Here is a 13709-nt window from a genome sequence, read left to right as displayed (position 1 = left end):
GGAACTCTGTTGATGGGATTTTGAAATTTTTACTACACCCCCTATTGGCATGGAGTTGCAATCTCTTCTGGATTTAAAATCCATTTTTAGGACATAGAGATGAATCCTGCACCAGTTTCACCTTCAGTACTATGGACATAAATTACTGGTATCCACCTGTTGTGCCGATGCATTTGTGTGGTCACAGTGAGCATCCTGCAATAATTCTTATGGGCTGCTGACAATTATGTGAGTTTTTTTCCCTTGGATACAGAGGCTGAATAATCCAGGTAAAATTTTCCTTGTGGCTGTTTCAGTCTCTCTAGTTCAGGTACTCTCTGGGAAGCTTTCCATTGGCTGTTAAGAACTTCCTTTATGAGTTCCCAAACCTCTGTCTCTGTTCACAGCTACCCAAACTGGACAGAAACAGCTTTTAGTGCCTGGGAACATTTTCCTCACCTGCCAGTCTGTTTCATGCCTGTCCCGAGGGCTTTCTACACTATCCCCATGGAGAACTTTCTAAGAGGACTACCCTCAAAGTGCTTTCCATGCCACACCACCAAAGGGCATTCCATGTTGCCACCAGAGAATGCTTTTGCCCCTGGGGACTTCTTTAGATTTGTTTTTCACTGAGATGCTTTCTCTGCCAGCTCCCTGTCTATAAAACAGCCCTCCTCTGTAAGTTACAGGCTTCCCCAAATCAATTTTTATTTATTTTATTGTTATTTTTTTTTAATCTTCTGGGCACCTATCTCTGTTGTCTGCACTCTCTGCTCTGCTCTGCTGCTGCTGGTGGTGGCCAGAGCTGGCATCTCTAAGGTATGATATCTTATGTCCAAGTTACCAACCTTCTGTAGCTGTATGATTTTTTTTTTTTTTTTGGCCATTCAGTATTAAGTTTCAGGGAGATTCTTTAGTTACTTACCTCACTGAGGAGCAGTCTTCCTGCTTTATAAACCTGGTGCTGAGGAACTGCTAGTACATGCTTCCTTTCTTTAATCTGTCATCTCCTCCTCCCTGTATGGGTTTTGAAAGGATTTGAATTTGTGGCTCTTGAATTAGATGTTTTGTTAAATTTCTTTAGGTTCCTAAGGCTTTAATTCTTCAAAACCTTTGAGAGTGTGAAGATTCTTTTCCCGCTATTAGTTGAGAAGTAAATGGGATGAACAGAAGTTCATTGTATGGTCAGGGCTGCCAGGTATCAGACCTTCTTCACACAGTTTTATTTAACTCTCAAAATGTCCCAGTGGGGTAGATAGTACCACATATAATTTATAGATAACAAAGCAGCATAAGAGAGGTTAGCATCCTTCTCACCAACACGAGCTTATTGATTGGGGGAATCAGATTCAAACCCATATCTGTTAGTCTCCAAAACTTCCCTACCTCCTAGTTTTCCTTAGTGGGCAGAAGATTATTATGAGATTCTGTTTATATAATGAAGTTTTATCCAGATTTCTGAAACATAGTCATAGGTAGATAAGTAAAGGGTGTCATATGTCAAAATATTACAAATAATTCATTAAATATTTTATTTGCATGATATTTTCTTTGACAAGTAGCGAGTTACCTTCATAATGTGCTTGGAAATATACTTGGTTGTCTGAAAACTCACACAAAATTTAGGAAAAATTATTATAGAAGAAATTTGGCTTTCATTCTTTCACTGATCTGACTTTGAAAAATGTTGCAAATCAGTCACATTGGAAATATAATTTTTTTCTGACATTTAACTTTTTTTTATTAATTGTTCAAAACATTACAAAGTTCTTGACATATCATATTTCATACATTTGATTCAAGCGGATTATGAACTCCCATTTTTACCCTATATACATAATGCAGATTCACATCAGTTACACATCCACTTTTTTACCTACTGCCATACTAGTGAATGTTGTATTCTACTGCCTTTACTAACCTCTACTATCCCCCCTCCCCTCCCCTCCCCTTCCCTCCCCTCCCATTCCCTCCCTTCCCGTCTTCTCTCCCTACCCCATCTACTGTAACTCAGCAGTTTTAAGAGGGAAATTCATTGCCTGGAGGTCATTCCTCAAAAAAAGAAAAAAACAACAAATAAATGAGCTCACACTTCATCTCAAAGCCCTAGAAAAGGAAGAACAAAACAACAGCAAATATAGCAGAAGGCGAGAAATAATTAAAATCAGAGTGAAAATCAATGAAATTGAAACAAAAGAAACTATTGAAAAAATTGACAAAACTAAAAGTTGGTTATTTGAAAAGATAAATAAGATCGACAGACCCTTAGCCATGCTAACAAAGAGAAGAAGAGAGAGAACTCGAATTACTAACATACGAGATGAAAAAGGAAATATCACAACAGATGCTACAGAAATACAGAAGACAATTAGGAATTATTTTGAAACTCTATATTCCAATAAAACAGAAGATAGTGAAGACATCGATAAATTTCTTAAGTCATATGATTTGCCCAGAATGAATCAGGAGGATACACACAATTTGAACAGACCAATATCAGTGGATGAAATAGAAGAAGCAATCAAAGGACTACCAACCAAGAAAAGCCCAGGACTGGATGGGTATATAGCGGAGTTTTACAAAACCTTTAAAGAAGAATTAATACCAATACTTTTCAAGTTAGTTCAGGAAATAGAAAAAGAGGGAGGCCTTCCAAATTCATTCTATGAGTCCAACATCACCCTGATTCCAAAACCAAAGATACCTCAAAGAAAGAAAACTACAGACCAATATCTCTAATGAACCTAGATGCAAAAATCCTCAATAAAATTCTGGCGAATTGGATACAAAAACACATCAAAAAAATTGTGCACCATGATCAAGTAGACATTTAACTTTTTTGCATTGTCATGCACAGTATATTTTAAATGAAACCTTGTTGTGCAAAATTTCACTAAAATTGCACATGTCTTGAAATAGTACTTGATTACCTAAATGAGCTGACATTGGATAGTTCTGGTAAGGGAGAAGTTCAGATACACACAGGCACTGTATAAATGAAGACAGAAATAATAATAATATGATAATTAATTGAATAGTAAATTTTGGGTAGAAAACAAAATTGTAGTTGTATTTTCATTTGAAAATATTATAAAAATAAATAATTCTTCTTATATAAATGCAAACTGTATTTAGTATAATTTCCATGTTATATTAGTCACTTAATTGTCTTGCAGTAAACATTATGGCCATCAAATATCTGGAACAAGAAAGCCTACTTTAAGAAAGGAAAAGAAGAGGAAGATAATACATTTTGAAAAAGTAAAAGAATGTCAACATGGGGATAGTTATCTATAATTTTAAGCTCTAGATTAAGAGGTACTCAGTTAAATTGAATTGAATGAGTATAAATATGTGTATGTATGTATAAACACACATGACACATGCACACATATGCACACACAAGCATATATATGCATATATATGTACATAAACATACGCGTGCATATATATATAATATGCACATATGCTTTAAACAAACAGTGCTCTATTTACAGGTAGGTATTTTCTGCAAGTGAGGTGCAAACTAATGTAATACATACTGAAGCAATTAGAGTGCTAAGTTGCATATCACTGAATGAGATTGGGGGGTAGGGTAGAGAGGCACAGGAACTGTTGCCCTTTTCAGATAATTCACAAATGTGCTAATTATGTGTCAGATATGAAAGTTGAGGCATTATGACCTTCAAGCCAACAAAAGACCTTTTCAAGTTATCCATTTCCTTGTACTTTAGTAAAGTGAACAATGCCCTTCCACAGTTAAATAATGTATGCTTGTTATTTTATATGTAAATTCAAACCAAGGGGTTATTTCACTACTGACATATTAAAAGCAATGGTATAAAAAAAGCAAAGAATTGTAAATCCATTTAAATGATAATATTGTGGTACTCTTAAAATAGTGATCTCAATTTATTTTTGTTGTTCATTTGCATTGTGTGAAATTGATATGAAGGTTTCCTTACAACTGAATGTATTTTGAAATTTGAACAGTAAAAACTGTAATGTATTAAAGTATATAATAATGAATGGACTCAATGGAAAGGTAGAAAATTATTCTTTGGAAAACTATTCCCCTGCAGTGATGAAGATAATGGCATATTTTATACATCAGAGAAAACATTGCCTCTATAGCCCTCAGTGTGGTAGCAGGAGGAGTGTAGGACAAGAGTGGAGTTCAATCTAAGGGGAAAGGATCCCACACTCTCTCCATGGCTCTTCTATGGCCTAATGGAAGTATTTGTAAATATTGCATTTAGGTGATGGACATAATGGCAATTATTTAAAAGAACAACCATTTCACTGGAAGAGTGTGTAAATTTCAGAAGCAATAAAATAAAATAAACTTGGGTGTTGCTAATGCTTGAATCAAATTGACTGCTATAATGTTAAACAGTGCCCATTACATTATAGTAGAAAATAAAGAACAGAAAAAAGTATTTAATTGTCTTGTATTTGTCCAGCTTGGGAGTATATTTTATGCTGAATAAAACATGAATAAGATACAGTCATGCTTAATGCAACGTAAGTATGCATAATAGACCTCTGGGAAATAATAAACCAATTACAAACTTAAAATAAACCACAATCATATGAGATTCCAAGAACCTATTAGCATTCAATCCATAAACTTCTTTTTTCAGTTTCATCAGAGCTTCTTATTATGGGTTAGATGTTAATGTCAAGAACCATGTAGAGTTTACTGATTTATTCATCAGCATTTCATTTTTGTTTTACATAATTGTCTAGGACCCTTTGTTGTTATTTGTTTTATTGGTTTCTCTGATTTTTTTTTCATAAAACAGATAACAGTGACATTTATGATAGGGCTGTTTGTCAGTATATTTTCAGTGAATACCTGCATACTCTTACTTGTCCAGGATAACAAGTGTTTCTGCATTTCCTTGATGATCTAAAATAATTTCCATTCTTTTGAATTATGTTCCAGGTTGCAAATCTTGCTTGTTCCATGTCGACAAATGAAGATGGAATTAAAATTGTCAGAATTGCAGCCAATCACCTAGAAACTTTGTGCCCGCAGGTATGATTACTAAGTCTCTTTCCTATAAAAATTAGATATAACTTTTCATATTTTTAGACATATTAAACTACATTAAATACTTATTTTAAACATGGAAGACAGAATTGTCCTAACATCATAGTTTATTTTTTATAAGGAACTACTTCTTACAGCTCTTTTAGATTATTCTGAGACATTTGCTGTTAGTCTAAGTTAAACATCTTCCAGTAGTCTGAAAATGTGTTAGGAACCATTGAAAATAGACATATTAAATCCTGATAATTGAACAGTTCTATGAATTGGCCTATCTTGCTAAATTCCTTTTATCTCTAGGGAAAGGCAACAGCATATATTACAAATCTTATAACGTTCTAAAACCAAAGGATGTTATCTAGTTAAAACCTCTTATAGATGAACAAATGGAGACTAAATATTATGGAAGCATTTATTATAAACCAGTAGTTGTTTTAGGGGGCAAAAGAGGATACTGACAAAACTTCAATAAAGGTATAGAAAACCTCTACCCAATATTTTTACTATTTGAAATGATGTAATCTACTTCTTCAGATAAGTTGTGTTTTTTTAAGAGTACTTTATATTATTTTCTAGCTAGTAAGAAATGTTTCCTTGTCAGTAATTAAGGAGTTTCTTAAAATATGAAGAAAAAAATCTTTTAAGGAATTATTTCCACTAGCCTTGATGCCATGAATCAGAATGCACAAAGGACAATCGTAAACACATTTGTCTTAAAAGAGGCATAATAATATGGATACTTAATTCTTAATAGAGATCACAAATGTTGTAAGAGTGTGAAATATAACAGTGATTAGGGATGTCAAATCTCCAGACATATGCTGAGATTCTCATTCTAATAAAAGTAGAGCATGTATTAAATTATTGATTCGTCTTTCTGACAATTTCATTTCTAAGGAGTATTGACGTTAACAGTGAGAGAAACTGCTTCTTTGGACTTCATGTTGATTAAAAAGCAATAACTGGTCTGCAACTGAGATTTCCCAACTAATATGAGTTTTCTATGAGACTTCATAGGGAACAGACTACTGCAACAGGGTCCCTAAAGTAGTAAAAGCAACTATGCTCCCATCAACAGTCTATAAGTATTCTCATCTCTCCATATCATGGCTAATGCTTGATGCTTTTTAAAATGTCTTTTCAATTGGAAGATTATGATTATATCTCATTAGTTTTGATTTGTAATTTTCTGATAATTATCCAGCACTTTCTTTTCAAATGCATATTGACTATCTGGCTATAACTGTGGTTGCACCTATCTTTTACCAATTTTTAGGTGGGCTGTTTATTTATGACTAATATATTTAAATTTGTTTAAAAATTCTGTTACATATGACTTTTATTTTAAGTTTCATAATAATAATTTAAGTAGAATTTTAAGAACTTTAATACAATATATGACCATCTTTAAGTCCTTTAATAAATATTGAGCACCCACTCTGTTCTACAGTTTGTGGTTTGTGTGTTAAAATAATTTGCCAATAAAAATGTCATATCTTTTTACAAGATAGAAGTATTGTTATTTAACAGTTACTTTTTAATTTTCTTTTTAAAGCAAAGCAAATTTATTGCTCACAGATAGGCAACCAGGGACAATAAATGTTATAGAATTCATGGTGAGCTGGTCCCCTGAGGGTCAGGAAAACTATCCAAGGCTGATGGACTATATCAGCCCCACTTTGCAGGGCAGCTGAAGGACCCTGAAAGGGCCCTGCTCTGTGTTTACAGCTAGGAGCAACTTGACATAACAGGCTAAAATTAAATAGTTACTTTTTCTTTGTCAATATCATTATTGTAATTAATATTATTATTATTTTGTGTGGTACTGGAGATGGAACCCAGGATAATCTACCACTAAGCTATATCCCCAACCTTTTTTATTTATTTTTTAAGACAGGGTCTCACTAAGTTTCTGAGGCTGGCCTCAAACTTGGCAATCATCTTGCCTCATCCAGCCCCAGTAGATGAGATTACAGTTGTTCACCACCACACAGGGCACACAAATTTATTTTTGTGTGCAACATGATATGGATTACATTTTTTTAAAGTGCTATTAAGTGATCCACTGTTATGTATTAAAAAAACTTTTCTGGGAAATGTGAAATACACACATACACACACACACACACGTATACTTATATGATTGCCATGTGTATATTTTATACTATTGTTCCACATGTAAATATAAGTTGACTAGCAAATTAAGACACAATATTGATAAATCAAACACCCTGTTTCAATGTATACTAGGCTTTCCTTCATTCTCCCTTGGTCTATTAACTTATCATTGCAATAGTATCAAAATATCCTAAGTATGATTTTATATTAAATTTTGATTTCTTCTAAGTATTATTCTCTACCTTTTATTTTTTCATATAATTTTCAGAGTCAAGTTATTGTCAGGAAAAGTATTATCATTTTGAATTAAAATGTTAAATGTATTTTAGAGAATCATGACTAAGATGTTGAATCTCCCCATCAATAAATAGGCTATATGTACCTCCATAATTATACTATTTATGTCCCTTAGGGAGCCTTCAGTTTATTATTTCAAAAATTCCAGGCATGGTAGCACACACCTATAATCCCAGAAGCTCTGGAGGCTGAGGCAGGAGGATCACAAGTTCAAAGCCAGCCTCAGAAATAGCAAAGCACTAAGCGACTCAGTAAGACCCTGTCTCTAAATAAAATAAAAATAGGGCTGGGGATGTGGCTCAGTGGTTGAATGCCCTTGAGTTCAATCCCTGGTACATAAATAAATAAATAAATATTTTTAAAATTTCAGGGTTTTAAAAATCTACTTACTAAAGTAATTTTCAAAATTTTCTCAATTGATCCAAACTTTAAAGACCAGACTCACATATCTAGTTTTGTTTTTGGAATATCCCCTCTGGTATCTAGAAGACATCTAATATTGTCAAATTGCCAAAGGGTAACTACTAATTCTTAGATCCCCCCTCTCTACTTCTTCAACTTTCCCAGTTTTTTGTTGGTGTCATAGCAATTTATTTGTTTGCTCAAGTGAAAATCCTAGAGTGAGGGTTTCCAGTAAGTATTTACAGAACATCCACATTGTGGTAAGTACAGTTTGTGTATCTGGAGAGAAAACATCTTCTACTTATGTCCCCCTGTACCTAGAAGAAGTACAGCATATATTGGATGTTTAATAAATATTTATACAGTATACAAATTAATGATAAAATTTCTGGAATGATAAATGATTCTGTATTCCTAGAGGGAAGGAGGCCTTTGGCAACAATTTTTATCCTACTTTCCTTATCATGTCTTCTTCTTGACAAGATGAAAATTTAAAACACTATAATTCATTTGAATTTTAATTGATTAAAAAAACCTTAAAATGGCTGATTAGTACATACATGCCAACCAAATATGATACCTTAAATGATGGAATGCAGTGATCTGCTCTTGTTCATTTCACTGGTTTACTGATGATTTGAATAAAAGTATGAATTTCCTATTATAATTTTTAAATAAAAATAGAATAAGCAAATATATTAGCCAAAAGAATATACTTGCAAAAAATCTAGATATTCTTAGAATATGGACTCAAAGTATAATAGATAAAAATTTTAAACCATATTTACAGGGCACTGTAAAACTGATTGCAAAGATAGAAAATGTAAGACATTTGGCTTAGTAAAAATTTACTCTCCAAAAGGCTTAAAAGTGCTAGTTGATAGTTGTCATAATCTTAATCAACTGTTATAGCTGTCAGAAAAGCTTACGTGACTTAAAATATTTTCAAAATAAGTTCTAAAAATATTTTTCAATCTTCTCTGTATTTCAACTTTATTTTTAAAATTGTATATTGCATGCTATGCTCTATTACAGGCTATGCATCCTGAAATTTGGAATTAGTATGTCTGGAGTGCAGTCCAAGTGTATGTTTTCATGTGTGTATGTTTCTAAGTTCTACTTGGACAATATCTATTGAAGTAAACAACCTACGTACATTTAGTTCCACTAGTTCAAGTTCCAATGATTGATGGTATAGATAAATGTGTGAAGGTGCACAAAAGTCTATGAGTTATAACCAACCTAAATGTCTGTCACACTAGAGAATGTTAAACTCTGCTTAAAGTAGTAAGTCTACTCATTTGCATTTTCCACTTATCTTGGGTATCTTTTCGAGATAAGTGAACAAACAAATTTCAGAATAGATCCAATTTATGTGAAAATAAAATATATCAAATGATATATTTATGCATTTGTAGAAAATTTTCAAAAGTTTCTCATGAAAATTTTAATTGTAGTTACTTCCAAGAATTGACTGGGAGACAAAAAACAAAAAGCACTTTTACATTTTGTTTTATTTCTTTTATACCTCTTACTTTAATCAGAAATGTATATTTTTAAAAAAGTCCAACCAATTAAAAAATTCCTACATTGATTCTGGAAAAAATTAGGTAAACCCTGGGTTAGCAGGAGCTATTAGGGTGGCATTTAATTCCTATTTGTTAAGTATGATTAAATTCACCTAGGTTTCAATGAATTGAATCATCCTGATTCTTTGTGTGTGTGTGTGTGTGTCTAGAGGACCAACTTCTATGATTTGCCCAGTTACAGGTGGTGTATTTTGAAAAATAATTGTCACTTAGAGCATGTCTGAAATAGTGACACAACTTGAAACGATATTATATGAAGATCTCATAAAAACAACTGAGAATTTTTAGCCAGGAAAAGATAATACTTAGAAAATCATGGTTATACTGTTATCCAATCCTTAAAGGACTATGATGTGAAAGACTTATTCTAAAGGGCCCTGAGGGACAAAACTACCACCTATGAGCCAAATCTAAGGTTAAAAATTTTATTAAAATACAGAGCCAAGTTTTGTATAGAACTGAACTGAAAAAAAAGGGATTTTATTGAGAAGGGGGGATTTAGAGTTTCTCAACATCATGCATATTTTACATAAAAAGGGTGACTGCTTGACAAAGCTACTATACAGAGAGTATAAGCCATGTTGATTTAGAAGTTTTTAATACCTGGTCCTGAAATACTCTAAAGGAGCTGCCTTTTATATAGAAGAGAGATGTGTTATCTTGGTGATAGTACAGTTATTATACTACAGCTATTTAAATAGTTATACTTGACCTGGTGAAGGATAAGTTTTCTAAAGAGCTTTCTTCCGTTTTAACATGTGACTGTAGAAAGTAAATATTTTATATTTGCATATGATGCAAAGCTAAGAAAAATAGAAGTCAAAGTTCTAAAACATGTTGGTCATTTGAACTAATGTTTCAAAGCTCATAAATTGAAATTAAATAAGGATAAATATAAAGGTAGGGTCTTAAAATCTATTGCTTTAATAGATTGGAAAAACATTGCTTATCAGAAACACCTAAGGCTTCAAAGTTAAAAGGAACATTTATTATCTATTTCAATGAATTCTCAATATACATACATTCTTGGAAGCGTTTTCTTGGTCTATTGTAAAATTAGGTTGGTGTAGTTACTTTTTCATAATGTAAAATTTATTCAGCTTTTAAATTCTGAATTTATGTACTTTATCCTTTTTTAAATGAACTATATTTGTAAATTTGTTCTAATTAGTTATATATGACAGTTGAATGGATTTTGAATTATCATACATAAATGAAGTATAACTTCTCATTCTTCTGGTGTACATGACATAGAACTATACTGTTCATGTAATTTTGTATGCACATAGGGTAATGATGTCCAATTCATTTCACTGTCCTTCCCACCCCCATATCCACTCCCCTCCTTTCACTCCACTCTAATCCAAAGTACATCTACTCTTCCCTAGCCCTCCCATATTAATTGTGAATTAACATTCACATATCTGAGAAAACATTCAGTTTTGGGTTCTTTGGGACTGGCCTATTTCACTTAGTATAATATTCTCCTGCTCCATTCATCTACTGGCAAATTCCATAATTCCATTTTTCTTTAAGGCTGAGCAATATTCCATTGTGTGTATATATCACATTATCTTTATCCATTTATCTGTTGAAGGGCACCTACATTGGTCTTATAGTTTAGTTATTGTGAATTGAGCTGCTATAAATATTGGTGTGGCTGCATCACTGTAGTATGTTGCTTTTAAGTCCTTTGGGTATACACTAAGGAGTGGGATAACTGGGACAAATAGTAATTTCATTTCAAGTTTTCTGAGGAATCTCCATGTTGCTTTGCAGAGTGGTTGTACCAATATGCAGCCCTACCAGCAATGTATGAGTATACCCATTACTCTACATCCTTGCCAACAATTATTGTTGCTTGTATTCTTAATAATTTAAATTCTAACTATAGTGATATGGAATTAACTTGCATTTCTCTAATTGGTATTTGATGTTGAACTTTTTTTATATATTTGTTGATCAATAATAGTATATTTTCTGTAAAGTGTCTGTTCAAATCCTTAGCCCATTTAGAGATTGTGTTATTTATATTTCTGGTGTTGAATTTTTTGAGTTCTTTATATATCCTAGAGATTAATCCTCTATTTGAGGTGCATGTGGTAAAGATTTTCTCCTATTCTGTAGGCTCACTCTTCATGTTATTGATTGTTTCTTTTCCTGTGATGGAGCTTTGTGATTTGCTTCCATATTGTTTATTAATAGTTCACTTTACTTCTTGTGCTTTAGGGGTCTTGTTAAGGAAGTCATTTCCTAGGCCAATCTGGTGGAGATTTGGGTCTACTTTTTCTTCTGTTTGGCACAGTGTCTCTATTCTAATGCCTAAGTCTTTGAGTTGAGTTTTGTGCAGAGTGAGAGGGGTTTAAGTTCATTTTCTTGCATATGGATTTCCAGTTTTTCCAGCACCATTTGTTGAAGAGGCTATCTTTTCCCAACATAATGTTTTTGGTGCCTTTGTCTAATGTGAGATAACTGTATATGTGTGGGTTTCTCTTTGTGTCTTCTCTTCTATACCATTGGTCTACATGTCTGTTTTGGTGCCAATACCATGCTATTTTTGTTACTATTGCTCCATAGTGTAGTTTAAGTTTTGGTATTGTGATGCTTCCTGCTTCATTCTTCTTGCTGAGGATTGCTTTAGCTATTCTGGGTCTCTTATCTTTCCAAATAAATTTCTTGATTGCTTTTTTTATTTATATGAAGAATTCAGTGGGGATTTTAATAGAAATTGCATTAAAACTATATAAGTTTTGGTAGTATGGCCATTTTGACAATGTTAATTCTGCTTTTCCAAGAGCATGGGGGTCTTTCCATCTTCTAAGTTCCTCTTCAATTTCTTTTGTAGTGTTCTGTAGTTTTAATTGTGTAGGTCTTTCAATTTTTTTGTTAGATTGATTCCCAAGTATTTTATTTTTTCTTTGAGGCTATTGTGAATGTGTTAGTTTTCCTAATTTCTCTTTCAGTGGGTTCATTACTGATGTATAGAAATGCATTTGATTTATGAGTATTCATTTTATGTCCTGATACTTGGATGAATTTTATTAGTTCTAGAAGTTTTCTGGTGAAATTTTTGGTTCTTCTAAATATACAATCATGTCATTAGCAAATAGTGATATTTTGAGTTCTTGTTTTCCTATCTGTATCTCTTCAATATATCTTTCTTCTGTTTAATTACTCTAAAAATTGATGTCTCTTGACTAACCTAAGTCTGTCTCCTGTCCCAATTATATTCATCCATTCCTTTCCATGAACTCTATGGATTTCTTGATTCAGCAAATATTACCCATGAAACTAGGGCTAGCCAAGGTCAGAGAGGTATGCACTGGAACAGCTCTGAGGAATAATTCCTATTGTCTGGACTCAACTAGAAGGAAAATCTGAGGAAGTATGTCTTGGAAGAAAAAAACAGAAGATTTAATCATAAAATTCAAGTGGGAAAATGGAGAAAGAACTGGATAATGATTGAAAATAGGTAGATAGAACTACATATGATTTAACATTTTGGCCAGTGCAAGAATTTCAGAATTATCTACAAATTAGTAGAAAACATTGTTTATGCCATAATATTAAATGTAGGTTTAGGATTTAAATTAATATTGTGTATTGTAGTTATAAGCATGACAATATAAAGAATCTGTTCTAGCTTGGATGATGTTATAGTCAAGAAGGAAAACAAAGATGGAGCTTTGCTTACATTATGTTTCCATAATTTAAGAAGGAGAAGTGTATTGGAAACAAAGTGGAATTAATAAAGAATTAGGAGGAAATGGCATTAGAGACAGTTTCAAGTCAGAGGATTAAGAAGGAGCTCATAGAACAATGAAATTTTATATATCTTAAAGTAAAAGTAATATTTGGACATGTGGTAAAATATAAAAAGGACATTTTAGTCAGACAAGATGAAAATTTTATAACAATTAGGAAAATATGAGTTATTGGGTCTCTCTAATGCACATTGTTTCTTAACAGGGCAACTTTTGACTTTTTTGGTGTAATAATTCTTTGATACAACCCCCAGGGACAATCTCTGCACTGGGGGATTGACATGCCAGAAAACTCAGAACTGGAACTAAATACATAATTGCCACTTCCCCTATCTCAGTCTTTCTAACAACCAAACTTGCCTCCACACATCCAAGTACCTCCTAGGATGGATATTCTGCCCAGTGTGAGAATCCATGAGAGGACAAAGACTCTGAAAAATGTACGTCGTAGTCCTTATGGCCAAGTGAAACAATATAGATTTGTTTTAGTAGATTTAATTTGTTGTA

General features: G+C 32.8%; 1 protein-coding gene across 4 annotated transcripts in view; it reads left to right on the top strand.

The window, feature by feature from the left end:
- CTNNA3 (catenin alpha 3) overlaps positions 1-13709 on the top strand; it is a 1724633-nt gene that overhangs the window by 1029055 nt on the left and 681869 nt on the right. For all 4 annotated transcript variants that reach the window (XM_081267908.1, XM_081267907.1, XM_081267910.1 and 1 more), the window contains exon 10: positions 4928-5020. In XM_081267908.1, the coding sequence (XP_081124034.1) occupies positions 4928-5020 (93 nt within the window). The remainder of the gene's footprint in view (positions 1-4927; positions 5021-13709) is intronic.

This window comes from Spermophilus citellus (genome assembly GCF_964194105.1).
Source record: "Spermophilus citellus genome assembly, chromosome: 15".
Taxonomy (NCBI): domain Eukaryota; kingdom Metazoa; phylum Chordata; class Mammalia; order Rodentia; family Sciuridae; genus Spermophilus; species Spermophilus citellus.
Note: the sequence above shows the minus strand (reverse complement) of the source record. Positions and strands in the feature narration are given on the sequence as shown.